Source organism: Maylandia zebra, linkage group LG16, assembly GCF_041146795.1.
Source record: "Maylandia zebra isolate NMK-2024a linkage group LG16, Mzebra_GT3a, whole genome shotgun sequence".
Classification (NCBI taxonomy): domain Eukaryota; kingdom Metazoa; phylum Chordata; class Actinopteri; order Cichliformes; family Cichlidae; genus Maylandia; species Maylandia zebra.
This window is the reverse complement of record NC_135182.1, coordinates 34,388,122-34,402,737: the sequence shown is the minus strand read 5'-3', so window position 1 is coordinate 34,402,737 and position 14,616 is coordinate 34,388,122. Positions and strand designations below refer to the sequence as shown.

The following is a 14,616-nucleotide window of genomic DNA, read 5'->3' as shown; positions in this document are numbered from 1 at the left end:
TCTTGTTGACCCTGCAGCTTATGTTACATTTAAGACTTTTGCTTTTCTGATTTGCCTAATTTATGTTACCTTGAATTTACTGGTTAGTTTTATGCACCAAAAACTTTTTGGTTAGGTTCATGAAAAGTGGTTGGAATTTAAATATCTCAAAAGTGCATGAAAATGTCTTTTAAACCATCCAAACATGACAAGTGAGAAATGAGATCCATCACTGATGTCAGAACCTGACAGTCTGCAAAAGACGAAGCCTCTCCAATGATGCCTGCGTGTGTTTGGCTGCGATCTGCTTGGTGATGGACTCTCATCTATTTTGCAGTGTCTGTGGATACTGTGTGAACAAACCAGTTTCAGTAAGCTCGACCTGCAAGGACAGCGTGTTTTAGAGAAATCAAAGCTGTTTGGGGGATATTAAATGAATAACAGTGGTTATTAGACACAAACACATGAATCACACACATGAATGCATTTTTCTCTTTATTTTAAAGCTGAAACATTGATTGTATGATTACGAGACACATACAAACTATATACTTACAATATATGTATGAAATACTCATATAGTTCTTATGTTTTTGGCAACCTGAGTATCATCGTTGCAATAAAAACAACACTGAGTCCAACATGCTCTAAACATCTTATTTATCTCAACAAATAATGTATTTCTGTGTGTTATGATAAGCTATTACACATATTCACAAAACAGTGCAGCATGCTCTCGAGAAGAGGGAAAAAAGGATAGGAGAGAACACCGTGGAATAAAAGTACAGTACGTCCTTAGAGGTTTACGTATTTGTCAGACATCTGAAAAATGTTGGAATCAGGAGAAGTGCTTAAGATATTTCTGCTGTTATTTTGGGCCAAGCCACATCCGCCGCTCACGTCGGACTCCCGGGTGTCTTTTGCATGTTTACGTTTGATGCCAAAAAGACTGTAGATTTTCATCAGCATCAGGTCGACAATCTCCTCCTCTTCAGAAGGCTGGGTAAGGAAGCACAGATTCAAAATCCATAATAAAGTACTGCAGATGGCGAGAGCTCTTTTGACCATTTGCACATATTCGTGCAAGTTTGAAATACAAATCCTAAAATGTGGGTGTACAGTTCAGCTCCTACGGTTATTTTGTAACAATAAAACCGCTGTGCTTCCTCACTTACATCAATGTTTTCCCTTTGTAAAAGCATATATTTTAAAAATAGAAATAAATAAATAAACCATGCTGGAACTGAACTGTTGCTGTGACTCCTGTTTAGGAGTCCCACTCAGCGACTTAGAAAACCATTAAAAGTTAACAGAATGGACACTGTCTGAATGCAGAACGCTTTAATTAACACTGAGAATTACACCTCAGGTCGAAATCGAACTGGCAGAAACAGCCTGCTGGCCTGGAGGCAATTTTTGGTCAGTTTGATTCTGCAGAATATTTTTAACCTGGAATCCTTAGTGAAAGATTTGATTGCATTCTCTTAGCTGTCTCAGTTAAACTGTGCAAACAAGTATCACTGACTACTGAATTATGTAATGTCTCTTAATTGCCACCAGTGAAATAGATCATTAAAAGCTTTTACAACCCTCCAAAGTGCCCTGAGTTAATCTGAATAATTGCAGTTATGTAACATTGCACTTAAAAAAAGAACATGTCGGGTTCAATAGTGGACAGTGGTTGCATACAATTGTTTTGCTTTGGCAGAAACTTAAACAACTAAATTACAGCAACACAACTTATTCATATTCAATAAACCTGTGCATTTTGTGTCGATAAAACATGATTGAAACATGTTTAGATGACGTAAGATGAGGTCTTGGAATATTTTAATCCTTCACATTTTTGTCACTTTATTCCAACACTATTCACTAACTTTTATCCTAATACTACTTGGTCACTTAAATACTACATGTTGTATGTTCAATGTTCAACAAAGTCTAGAGCAGGGGTCTCGAACTCCAGGCCTCGAGGGCCGGTGTCCTGCAGATTTTAGATCTCACCCTGGGTCAACACACCTGAATCAAATGATTAGTTCATTACCAGGCCTCTGGAGAACTTCAAGACATGTTGAGGAGGTAATTTAGCCTTTAAATCAGCTGTGTTGGATCAAGGACACATCTAAAACTTGCAGGTTTTAGATGTGTCCTGGAGTTCGAGACCCCTGGTCTAGAGTCTGGTTAACATAAGACGTGAAGGGATTTACAACAACTTCCACCCTTCTATCTTTATCTGGGCTGCAGGGGCATAACCAAGAAGTGATAGGGTAAGAGGAGGGTACACTCTGGACAGCTCACCAGTCTATCCCATAGAGACAAACAACCATTTGCACTCACATTCACACTTATGGGTAACTGTGGGAGGAAACCAGAGTGCTCAGAAGGAACCCACTGCAAACTAGCCAGATTGTGGATTTGAACCCATGACTTTCTTGCTATGAGGCCACAGCACTAACCACCACGCCACCAATCGAGGTTTAGCAAAAGTAGGAAAGCTATGATTTCAAGGCTTGATGCAGAATTTTCTGTACCTTTTTATCCTTGACAGGTTAAACCACAATAATTAGCAATAGCACACATGGTGTGTTTATAGTTGTCTGCCTCTTATAACTCCAACGATTTTCCTGCAGTTTGAAATCTCATGTGATCTTGTGACTTTCGTGACAAGTGAGAAACTCTTACTAGATCCTATCGTGTCATCTCAACAAGAACAAATTAAGCTGTTGAACTTCATGCAGATACTACATGATTTAATTACGTTCACCATAGAAACATGAAATTATTTTCTTCAAATCACAAGTTAGACTTTTGTAAATGTAACAACCACTCAATTGCATTTTTTTCAGTGCATTTAAGCAGAAGCTGCAGAGTTCACAGTCTTTCCTGAATAAGAAGTCAGTACTCTTCCTGAGATAAATACACATTTCTATCAAAAAGGACAGGAAGCAGACAACATGAACGATGGTGGAAATAATAAAATTCACTCTTGCACTCACAGATTACGGGATACTTTGATGTCATTACCTAAAGCTACTGGCTGCTGCTCTCGACTTCTGTGTAAAGACTAAGTTGTGTTTTCAGGAACCATATGGGCTGTCTTACTCACAAAGTGACAACTTTAGAAATGTAATCTTAGCGTTTTCAGATAGCGAGCCAGACGGTTCCTGCCTGACAATATCAGCATTATCTCCAATCCCATCAGTGCACACAGCAGGCTGCTTCTGTCTAACAAATACCAACAAACAGTCTGGACAGCAAATTGTAGCTTAAACTAGAGTACAAGGAAACCTTTTACAGGAATTATTGCTAATTAGCATCATAAATATATATTTCTCAGACATTCACAATCATACTTTTAAACTGACTTCACTTTTTTTGTCGTCTTTTAGCTGTCGGGTCTCTGCTGATGAATAAATGTTCTGTCACAGAAGCAAATTCTCTTAATAATTACTCTACGAGATCATGGTGCACTTTACTGACACGACAAAGCGTTTGCCTTCTCTGCTTTTACATAACTGACACCCATAAAAATGGAAGCAACACAGCCAAGTGTTAGGAATTTGTGGCTGTTCCAGTTTGGTTTCATGACTTTAGTGTTTTATATTTTGAGTTTGACTTTTAATTCCTCAACCTTTCAGTTTGCGAGTTACAGCGCGGTTTGTATTTCATTTACTGTTAAAAACTCACACACAGAGACTTCTGATTGGATAATAAGGAAGTCTGCTTCTTGTCCACTCAAAACCTGAATGTAATGATTTTGTGAGGTGCACTCGTCTGGCTTTTAAGCTTAAATTTCAGTGAAGTTTGCCCATGTGCTTAGGAGGTGCATGACTGGGTAAAATTTTGTTGCATTTAGATTTTTAAAGAAATGGGAGATGGTTGCTGCCTGTGGCCTGGAAACAGCTGGAGTAAAATGTGGATATTTGCAAAGTAAACTTAAGAAATCACACAACAGGAAAAAAAGTGCCAAGAACAGACTGACAGTGTCAAACCTGCAGCTTTTTGTAGGACATGTCATCTTTTCTCTGGGTACACTTTACACTGGGAACCAGAGTTTATTGAAAATAAGCAAATGTTACTTCTTTTTCTTCTTTTGGCACCTCAGCCTATCGCTTCTATGCTCTTGTGACACATCAACCCTCTGAACATCCTCCTTCACATCTATGGGCCTATTTTTCAGGTGTTCCTCATGGCAGCTCCTTGCTGCTCTGATTTAGTCTGAACCAAAGTTCCATCCATCCATCCATCCATCCATCCATCCATCCATCCATTCGCTTCCACTTATCCTATCTATACATTTCTTTAGATCCACAAAGACACAGTGAAGCACAAAAAGGCACCTGTGCTTTTTTGTGGCATGAAGCCACACTGCTGCTCACCGATGATCACTTCTCCTCTTAACCTAGCTTCAGCAACTCTCCTATGTGATCAACTTTATCCCTGTGTAGTTACAACAGATCCTCTCATCCCATTTATTTTGAGAACTGGTACACTTCTTTTCCTATTTTCCTCTCACTCGCCAATATTGTCTCAAAAAACCTGGTTAAAAAGTCCATTGGGCCAATGCTCAGCTTTTATTCCTCTAGAGCAACAATATCAGCTGAGTTATTCAGTAACATTTAAAATGCGTGAACAACTCAACTGCTACTGAATGATTAAAATTGTATGGTGAGGATAACTAAAACACAGAAAAATGATCCTGATTTTTGTTACCTTGTGGTATTTTTGCTCCTGATTGAATGCCATGAGGATCACCGAGAGCAGGAGATTGAGCACCACGAATGTCACAAAAACTATACAGGAACCAATGAGTAACCCACCAAGCACAGGATTGCTGGCCAGGACCTAGAAGATAGTGCCTCAGTTAGATGTTATTACCACTTTGAAACTAACTGACCAAATTGGAAATGACAGAAAAAGAAAAATGTTGACTTAATGTGTGCAAATCCTGAGACGATCATTCTCACCTCATCATAGTTAAAGATGCCTATCTGCAAACCGATGAGAGTCATGAGAGCATCCATGAAAGTTTTATAAGAGGATAGGTTCCAGCCATAAATCACGTTACACTGAAGGAGAGAAATTACCATTAGATCAGCAGAAGGACCGCTGAGCTCATTCCTGCCCATCATGGATTTCAATTTTCATTAAATAATCTCGGCGATAATGGAGTGAGGTTACTTGATTGGTATTTCACGCACCGTTTAAAGCATAATGACACTGTACTATAACAGAATAATTAGTTTAAATTTACGAATGTAATGAACACCACCTGCCCCGGCTCTCCAGTCAACGCTCATCACTATTCAAGTCCTCTAATGCACACAGTGGAAAAGATTAGCATCAGCTGTCCTTTTGTTTTGGACTTTTATGTAATTTATCAAACTACTGGATGGTTTTAATTTAAATTATATTGATTAGAGCAGCGGTCCCCAACCTTTTTTGCGCCACGGACCGGTTTATGCCCGACAATATTTTCACGGACCGGCCTTTAAGGTGTCGCGGATAAATACAACAAAATAAAACTAGTACCGGTACCGAAAAAAGAAGATTTATTCATAACACACGTGAAAAGACCCAGGAAAACCAAGTTAACGATAAAAACGATAACAAAATGACGCTGAAAACCGATAAAAACCCTGAAAACCATACATTTTGCACCTGAGCCTCAACTCTCGCGGCCCGGTACCAAACGACTCACGGACCGGTACCGGTCCGAGGCCCGGGGGTTGGGGACCACTGGATTAGACAAAGTCAGATTTTTCAGTGTTTCCAAAGAGTTGAGTTCTTGACTTTTAAAACATTGTTTATTTTACTAAAAAGTGTATTTTCTCAAATTATTAAGATAAATTAATCTTTTTAATTAATTTTCAGAATAGATATATTTTTTAAATCTTTGTATTAAAGGCTTTAGAGAACATTTTTTTGCTTTGACTGAGCAGCACCGTTAAATCTGAGAGAAGTTCTCTTTTCAAGTTGTCCAAAGTGTTATAGTTTTCTCCTCAGATACAAGGTTTTGAACAAGCATTCCCCATCTTATCTTAAAGACCTCAGAGTACTCTTCAGTGGAACCAGATTCAGGAGACAGACACTGTCTCTACTTTTAAGATTAGGCTGTAATTAATAACCCTCCCGACCGCCACCAAAAAGCGTTCTGTTCTTGTCCATGTAAATACAAAATTATTTATTTGCGAGGAGTCAAGATTTGGTCAAAGGAACCAGATACTTACTGCAATGGAATAAGCCAGCAACATGATCACAATGCTCAGAAGAAGACCGCTTATGCTGGTCCAGGCTCGCTGCAGTGCAGCTGTGATCATGTTCATCTTTGGGTTAAGTCTAAGCAGGTGCCACAGTTTGACAGTGGCGAGCAGGACCAGGAAAGCCATCAGATATTGAAAAAGTGATTCTGATGTGCCTGTCTGGTAAAAACTGACAAACCTATAAAAACAGGAAAGATGTGGAGTAAAAAAAAACAACCCACCAAATAACACCAAGCATGGGAGAGGCATGTTTTTGCAGTTAAACAGCTAAAATTAAAGCAGAGTTTTACGTTAATCTCACTTGTCGTTGTGGTTTTGGTAGTATGCTATATCACGGTTCGTGATCAGAGTCCTCTGGATAAAGGCGGCCACGGCACTCCAGCTCAGCAGGATGATAGAAAGCTCCAGAAGGTTCCATTTGTTCTTGAAGTAAAGCCAGCGCTGCTGCTTCATTAATTTCCCCTTTCCAGGAAAAGAAGTGAGAGCAACAGCTCTTATGTAATCCAGCAGGGGGTTGTCTGCATGCTCATGCATTTGTTGAGGTTTTAGCAGGAACACCACCAAACATATGTTGACAATTTGCACAAATAAAAGTGCTGATTTGTCCCATGATGTCCAAATGCATGTGAAAATAATCTGATCATATTTAATGAAAGTCTCAGTGCTCACATAAGAGGTTTTTAAGTATAAGCATTTACTGTATACTGTTTATCTAACCCTAAAAATCTTTATGAGAGAGCAATACAAAGATAGATAAAAATAGCACATTTATGGATATTTAGGCTCCTTAATAATTGAGATTATATGTTGTCTAAAGCTCTTACTGTAGTTAATTTAACATGCAGTCTTTGGGACTTCCAGGTGAATTTCAGAGGGGGTGTAGCTACATGACATCTTGACAGATACAGAAAAATAAGCTGTGTGCTTATGTCACCATAATAATCTTAAGGGACTGCAACAAAGGGCACACAATAGGAGCTTATTGGCTCAGAAATTACAGTTAATGGTCGACACCCACGATCACAATGAGCCTGAATGAAGTGAAACGACGTGATTAACATGTGACTCAGTGATGCACTAAAAAGCAAAAGGATTATTACGAATGACAAATAAGATTAATGCTATTATATCAGCATCAACTTTGTAATTTCCTCGTAATTACAGTACAGTAGAGCTGCACAGCATTTGACATGCTCTGATTTAGCTGCTAATTGCTTCTGGATTAACAGGCAGTAACGACTTAATAAAAAATGATTAATAGAAACATGCAGAGTGGCTTCATTGACTGTTCAGCCTCACGACACTCGTAGTTAATCCACGTTAGACTAATTCTTGCCGATCACAGTAACAAACAGTAACTGCTCACTCTCAGGAAAATAATGGTCAGGAAACCAAAAAGTGATGATGATGCCATTCTAAGTTTGTTTAAACCTCATTGGCTAAATGAAGTTAGTCTATTTAACTGGATACATAGAAAACAATATTTGGAACTAGATTCCATTATGTATTAATAATGTTTGTATTTACCTGATTGAACATGTAATAGAGGATGAAAAGCATATAAATGATCTCAGCGGTCATAATGCAGATGTGGAGGCCGTCACCTGGCAGGTAGAGATGAACACTCTGCATTTCACTGTTTAACTGAAAGGCTCCTGCAAAGTCAGAGAGAAGACTTCACTTACATGCGTACAGCTTAATGTGATCTCAATCATAGGCTGTCGGAGTTCTCAGTATGAAGGTGTAAAAAGGGAATAAATGTAGATTGGAGTTACATATGAAAAGTAATAAAGTCTGATGTGTTATCCATTCTACAGAGTCTTCTTTAACAAAGCTTTAGATGCATTACAGTTCTCCTTACCTACAGCAGGGGACTCCAGCAAAAGCGTGACAATGCAGAGGAGATTCACATTTGCATTATAAACAGTGAACTCAACAAAGATGGCCCGCGTGTAAACATCGAACCACATATTGTTGAACAGATAGTCGAGGGTGCTGTGGATAAATATTAAAGAATTAATGTTGTTAATATATTCCATATGTTCATTTTAAAACCAACCAAGAAGACTATTAACTCTCAGACAACACAGCATCTTGGGTATTCTTTCGATTTTTCTTAAGGTAGAGACCTGGTTGCAGTTTGTAAATCTGGGCCGAGCTCCACTGAAAAGCCTCCCCCTCTGTAGAGCGCCAATTCTCCCCAGACGGGGTAAGCTCTGAGTTGAGAGTGTGTCTGGTACGTCCAGGGACTGGAAATGCTTGCAGAGATGTTATTTCCAACAGACGTGTTCCAGCCAGGTCCGTAGGAGCCCATGTCCTCCGCTTCCCATGAATATGGAGCGCTACAGCCTGGCACCATCTTTAGCATGGGGCCTGCAATCTCACACGAGTTCTTCTTCACTCTCAGTTGACGAAGACGTGCATTTCCCAGAAGCTTCGAGTTTCCATCAGTGATGAATCCTGGAACAGTATTTTACATTTCACTCTTATTGTCATTTATTTTTCATTTGAGTAGGCTACGGTCTTTTTAGGTCGTACCTACACGCACCTGCCCAGCTGCAAAGATCATTGCAGTTCAGGATGAGAAACCTTTGTGTAGCATGTATATATTTATAGATTTAGCTAAAAGGTTCAAGTCAAAGCACTCTAACATACGCTGGGAAAACTGTCATGTGTCTTGTGTTGACAAGATTACAAAAAAAAACTAGACCTCTGACCTTCACCTCAAGATCTGAATGTGTGTAATCCTTTTAGTTGATGCACCTATTTGAAAGTCCTAGCTTATCTTGTTCTCAAGTTATCGTGTTTACAAAGTCGGGTGTCCACGCTGCCTGCCCGACCACCTGGCAGGGTGACAGCAGTACTCCACCAACCTTTAACGGCTGAGGGATAAAAGGGCACATGTAAAAAAGAGGCAGGAAATATAGAATAATAGATAATAATAATCTGTACTTCCTGCACCAAAGTTCAGATTTGATATCACTGCAATCTCAGTGAAGACTTAAGGCACAATATTTAAAATAATACACAGATATTAATGAAATGACACTTGACACAAAACAGTTGCTTTGACATAAAGCTGGATTAATCTGTTCATGTGTTCTGCTTTAATAAACAAAAAAGTCTTCTAAAACTTTTATGAAATAACAAAACAAACCATCGAATCGAACCTCGAACGAATTCACCTGTTTGTGTAGATATGGTTATATCCCTTCTGTATGTTCTGCTATTGGAACGTTCTAAAAAAGGTTCAACACTAACCCTTAAAAGTAAGAACACAACTACACAGTGAAGCAGAACAAACAGCTTTAGGTCAGAAATCATGACTCCTTGTTGAAAGTCATCAAATGCTTTCCACTTCCACTCTGATAACATCCTTGTATGGACTTTTGTTGCTCTTTGCAAAACCATTTCTCCCATAGTCCTTTGATAACAGTCTACTGAGCCTGCAGATTAGAGGAGGTGGCCAGTAACTGGCAACGTCTACAACAGAGATAAAAGCGAAGCCCTGTCCTGTTTGACTGTCCTTTTTGTAACAAATATTTACCTGGATATTGTCCAAAGAGGTTACTGAGTAGAGATGTCTTGGCCCAGTTGAATACATCTTGAATTGCCATGGTGGCTGGGGCGTTTCCACAGAAGCTTTGTTTAATGTGTGTGTTTAGGTAAAAAGCATTTGGATCTCTCTGGCCATGTGCCACCAGCAGCAGCATCCACAGGAACCCCATGTAGACTGAAACATACAGGGGGATTAAGTCAAACCCAGCATTAATTTCAGGTCAGACTTACAACATCCCTGGAAGATAAGTTGTAGTCAAAATTATTATATTTTTTCTGCAGTTTCTGTCATTGATGAAGATTTCCTTCAATTTGTTTTAATCAGGTTAATTCGCAGTTCTTTGTGTGTCTACTTACTCAGTATCTCCTTGATTAGAGCAAAGGCTTTCTGTTCCAGCATCCTGTTCCTCCTCATTTTTTCTACGTCTGCCAGAGGCGGCGGCTCATAAACACTGCCATAGCGCACAAACATTTGTTCACCTGTGGATGAAGTTTGTTGCCAAAGAAATGTTCAGTATTTAAACAAAAGAGGAAGAAAGTATGCTTTCTAGAGTTTTTCTTGATATTTTACCGATATTTCTGTGGTTTCTTTCAAATTGAACATTTTGAAAATCTTCCTCGTCGACTTTTTTAATCACAAGAGCAAAGAAGATTGCAAAACAAAGCACCTGTTTTGAGAGGCATGAATAAATGCAGTGGTTTATTTCGAGTAAATATTTAAATTTACAAAAAATTATCTATATTAGAAACGTTAAATTATAAGAAAATTGTGTAACTGAAATTTTAACTGTGCAGGAAATCTTAAGGGTATGTATATAACAGACAAATGTTCTTCTCACCTTCAGCGGCTGAATAAGGAGGACACTCTGAAAGAAGGAAATAACCATGGATACCAACCAACTTATGGAGCGCGGTTTTCCAAATTTCAAGCCATACAGCATTGTGAAATAGCCTGATACGACACTGGTTGCGATCACCAGCAGCCAGCCAAAAAAAATAAACCACCAGGGTAGACCTCCGTGACAGCACGTCCTTTCTTTCTCACCGCCATCGCCATCAGTGCTGTCTGACGGACTGGCCCTGTAAACACGGAGCGACAGAACAGCAAGTAAAATTACATTTCCTTTCACCAATATGAATTTCAATAGCATTAACATGTAACTTTACAGAGCAACGAGTAAAAATGTTTTTGCAAAGTAATAGGCCATTATCCTAACATCGTGTATACATGTTTAAATCAGTACTGCTCTCCATATTATACTACTTTAGGGCCTTTACCATATAAAGCACCGTGAGGTGACTGCTTTTGTGATTTCCTTCTATATAAATAAAACTGAACTGAAAAATTGAATTGAATATGCTCAATAATGCAGAGGTAGGAAGTACAACTATTTTGTTAGTCAAGTACTTGAGTATTTATGTTCAGCTGTTAACTTTTACTCTCTACATTTTTACCCAAATATTTATACTTTTCACTCCTCACATTTTCAAACCAGGCTCATTACTTTAGGTTTAAGACAACTGAGGGAAGTTTTTATTTCACAGCTGCCTTCAAACATCTGAGTGATCTGAGGCTAAATGGTGGAAACAGTAACAAAGAAAAGTAATCCTACTGTTGTATCTATCACTGGGGCTTTACACATACAAAGAGATCAAAGAAGCAAAAGCTTTTGATAACTCATATTTTTTGCATCATTCATCACGCTATAGTCAGGGGTTAAAGTGGGCTGGAGCATTGCACAATTCCTGGCTGCAGGAGCGAGCATAAAGGGAAAAGAGGAAAACAGAACAGGAAGAAGAGGTTCATGCTCAGAGTTAGGTTACATGAAATGTAGCAGAGATGAATTTGAATTTGAGCTGATGACACATAGATCCATCATCTGAAACTGATCGAGTAATAGCACAAAGTTCATTTAGCTTTGCATAAAAATACTTGATATAAATGTGCTTCAAAGAGCTACTTTTTACTTTCTCACTTTGAGTACATTTCAGAGCCTTTTTTTTTTTTTTCATCTTTTACTTGAGTAAAGAAGTTGAGTCAGCTTTTTCTGGAGTGTACTTAATACTTTACTAGTATTTTTTTAAGAACCTGTACTTGTACTTTGGCACTTTTTCTACCTCTGCAGATCAGCAATTCGACTTCAGTTGTTTCACTCATAGAACACCCATTTTGATGATTTAAAATTTAAAGTCACAATCTTGAAACTCTCATAGATTTTATTGTTTATTTTTGAAGTTTTTTAATAGCTTACTGTGCAGGCTCATGCATATTTTGACTAGTGAAATTTTGTGCTCTAGCTCAACGTATTTTAATGATTGAATTGTACTCTATTTTGATTTACTGTGAGTTTAAAAATGGTGTTTGTTGGTCCTTTTTCTCATATTGCTTTTGTAGTTTCTTTGATAATTCTTACAGAACATTGCTGAGGTTTTGTTATTGCTTTGATATGTAGGGACGTCTGTCTTTTTAAAATACTTTGCACACAGGTGCTGGTTGAGTGCGAGCCAGGGTATTTAATCTAGGCTGTGCATGTGTCAGTCCCTGAGGAAGACTTTGAGTCGATACACGTTGGTGTGTTTTGCTTGCTGAGAACAAATTTGTTATATGATTTTATCCTCAGAGTGCCTCAACAACCCCCTTCTTTGTGTTGAGTTTTAATTTTATCAATTAAAAGCGTTGCAGTGACTATAATAATTAAAACAAAGACATACAGCAGCTATAACTGCAGTTAATTCCTCCAAGATAAAATAAAATGTTCTAGATGGATGTGACATCTAACTGCACCAGCGCGGTCCTCTTACAGAGTGACTTTCATACGTTTTGTTGGTGGGTTCATCTGGAACGCCTCTGTTGGATGCAACGAGTTGATCTTCAAGCAACTCCTTCGTGCTCTGGACTTGCTGCAGCGCCTGTTTGTAGCTGTGTGGATTCGGGAAGCCTGAGGGACCCAGCTGACTCAACTCACTGTCGATGCGACACAGTTGTCTGTACAGATACTGGCTTTTGTTTCTGTTCTTTTGAATCACCCCCTCTGCCGATGCTGGATAAGCGCTGCTATCTGAAAATGTACATATGTTATTACTTGGAAATCTCAAGGAAGCACATGATATGATGTGTTCAGAAAGCAAAAATTGCTTTGTTTGCAGAAATGTGATTGTTGGCAGCGTTTTCAAATTCTGTCTTTATTTGTTTCAAACAACCACTTTGTCATATAAGCAAGTATCTTCTGAATGATTTCAGAACTCTGCAGTGTCCGTCCTTTCAGGCAAATTTTCATCTTTTATGCCTCTTTGAATTAACAGCTGATTAAAAACAACGTCCATCAAATTTGTAGCACGCCACTTAAATTTGCTTTGCATGTTATTTAAAAGCAAAAGAACTGACACCAAACTGTTTGTGAGACCTTCTGATATGTAAGTACTAATTTGACCCTTAATGCGAGAGCTGTGATCATAAAGTTGTCTGACTACACTTGTGAAAAGTCCAAAGGTCGAGTTAGCTGATCTCCCCTCTGGTTTGTATCCAGAGGCACTCGAAGACATGAATCCTATTCTACGCACTCGTATGTGGTGCAGAGTTAACATGTAAAAAATTTGTGTCCAACTGACCCCGGCTTCAAACCAAAGTACTTCTCAGTAGACCTCACCCCAATGGCAAAGCATCGCTCGAGGAAGATGCAGCATTCACCATAAATTCATTTTCTAGGCTCAGACAGTCAGCGTGTTCTAAGGTAACATCCTAAAGAGCCATGAAACCGAGAAGATTTGCTGTACACTGCTTCAGTGTGGTGTGTGCTGATACTCAGTGGCACGCACCACAGTTGAAGAGGCAGGTGATTTTGGCCTCAGCAGCACAATCATTCATCAGCAGGCGCCAGATTTGGCTCCCTGCAACTTTGCTCTTGTTTTTAGAAAGCTACTTGCACTTCAGTGGCCACTTGATCTCCTCCAGTGTGTCACGATGTCCGTGCTTCAACTTTATTTTTGTTTTTCTGAACAGTATAATGTTGAAACTGATATAGAAGTACCCAAGAATATGTTCTTAACGGGCAGGTCGCGCAAACTTAAATAAGATGGGGGTTTGGGGCAGTGTTGCAGCACTTTTAGTTGATCATGATCAATTATTAACACGAGAACTCACCTGATAGCTGAGGCTGTGTTTCTGTCTCGATATTTTCACTAGCTGTGTTATTCTGTGTGATTAAGTCTTTCAACACAGAAAGTATAGCATTGACATCATTTTCTTGTCCAGGTACAAACTTAATCTCCTTGCATGCGACGTTGCTTTTCATCGTCTTAGAGAGCGAGTGGGCAATTCTTGTGATGTCCTAAGAGGAAGCACATTCAATACCGAATTTTGATACCAAATGAAGTGTATGCACATTAGAGAAATTCTTCTAAACCCACAAAACCATCAGTATTTGTAACACGTACAAAAAGGTTTGTCATAAGGCTTGGGTGCCAGTTTAGCAGCACCTTAATATTAAATGCAGAAACACAAAAACAGGAAACACCTACCTTAATGATAACATCTAAAGACACTCTGTTAGTCATGTCCGTTGTGGCAGAAGAATCTTGTGTGTTCTTTTTCTTTTTTTTGCGCTGGCAACAAGAAAACTCCCGAGGACGAGTGAATCTGAAAATACTGACTATGAGGATATTGACGGGAAACATGATGAGGGAGCTCTGAACTCCAATCATGAACTGCTGCCAAGTAAACTCAAAACTTCCTGAAAATACAAATGGGAAATAGATTAATTAGATTTGGACTTTTTTACACTTTTTTAAAAGTAAATTTAATGGCAATACATTTTTG

At 38.8% G+C, this 14,616-nt stretch overlaps 1 protein-coding gene across 2 annotated transcripts in view; it reads right to left on the bottom strand.

Moving 5' to 3' along the window:
- Positions 1-461: 461 nt before the first annotated feature.
- LOC101486462 (polycystin-1-like protein 2) overlaps positions 462-14,616 on the bottom strand; it is a 44,555-nt gene continuing 30,400 nt past the window's right edge. For both annotated transcript variants that reach the window (XM_076875368.1, XM_024805301.2), the window contains 15 exons: positions 14,319-14,530; positions 13,942-14,128; positions 12,619-12,859; positions 10,640-10,880; positions 10,372-10,468; positions 10,158-10,280; positions 9,790-9,975; positions 8,372-8,702; positions 8,104-8,237; positions 7,770-7,897; positions 6,544-6,704; positions 6,210-6,420; positions 4,947-5,048; positions 4,693-4,824; positions 462-978 (listed from right to left, as the gene is read on the bottom strand). In XM_076875368.1, coding sequence (XP_076731483.1) covers positions 775-978; positions 4,693-4,824; positions 4,947-5,048; positions 6,210-6,420; positions 6,544-6,704; positions 7,770-7,897; positions 8,104-8,237; positions 8,372-8,702; positions 9,790-9,975; positions 10,158-10,280; positions 10,372-10,468; positions 10,640-10,880; positions 12,619-12,859; positions 13,942-14,128; positions 14,319-14,530 — 2,690 coding nt within the window. In that variant the 3' untranslated portion in view covers positions 462-774. The remainder of the gene's footprint in view (positions 979-4,692; positions 4,825-4,946; positions 5,049-6,209; positions 6,421-6,543; positions 6,705-7,769; positions 7,898-8,103; positions 8,238-8,371; positions 8,703-9,789; positions 9,976-10,157; positions 10,281-10,371; positions 10,469-10,639; positions 10,881-12,618; positions 12,860-13,941; positions 14,129-14,318; positions 14,531-14,616) is intronic.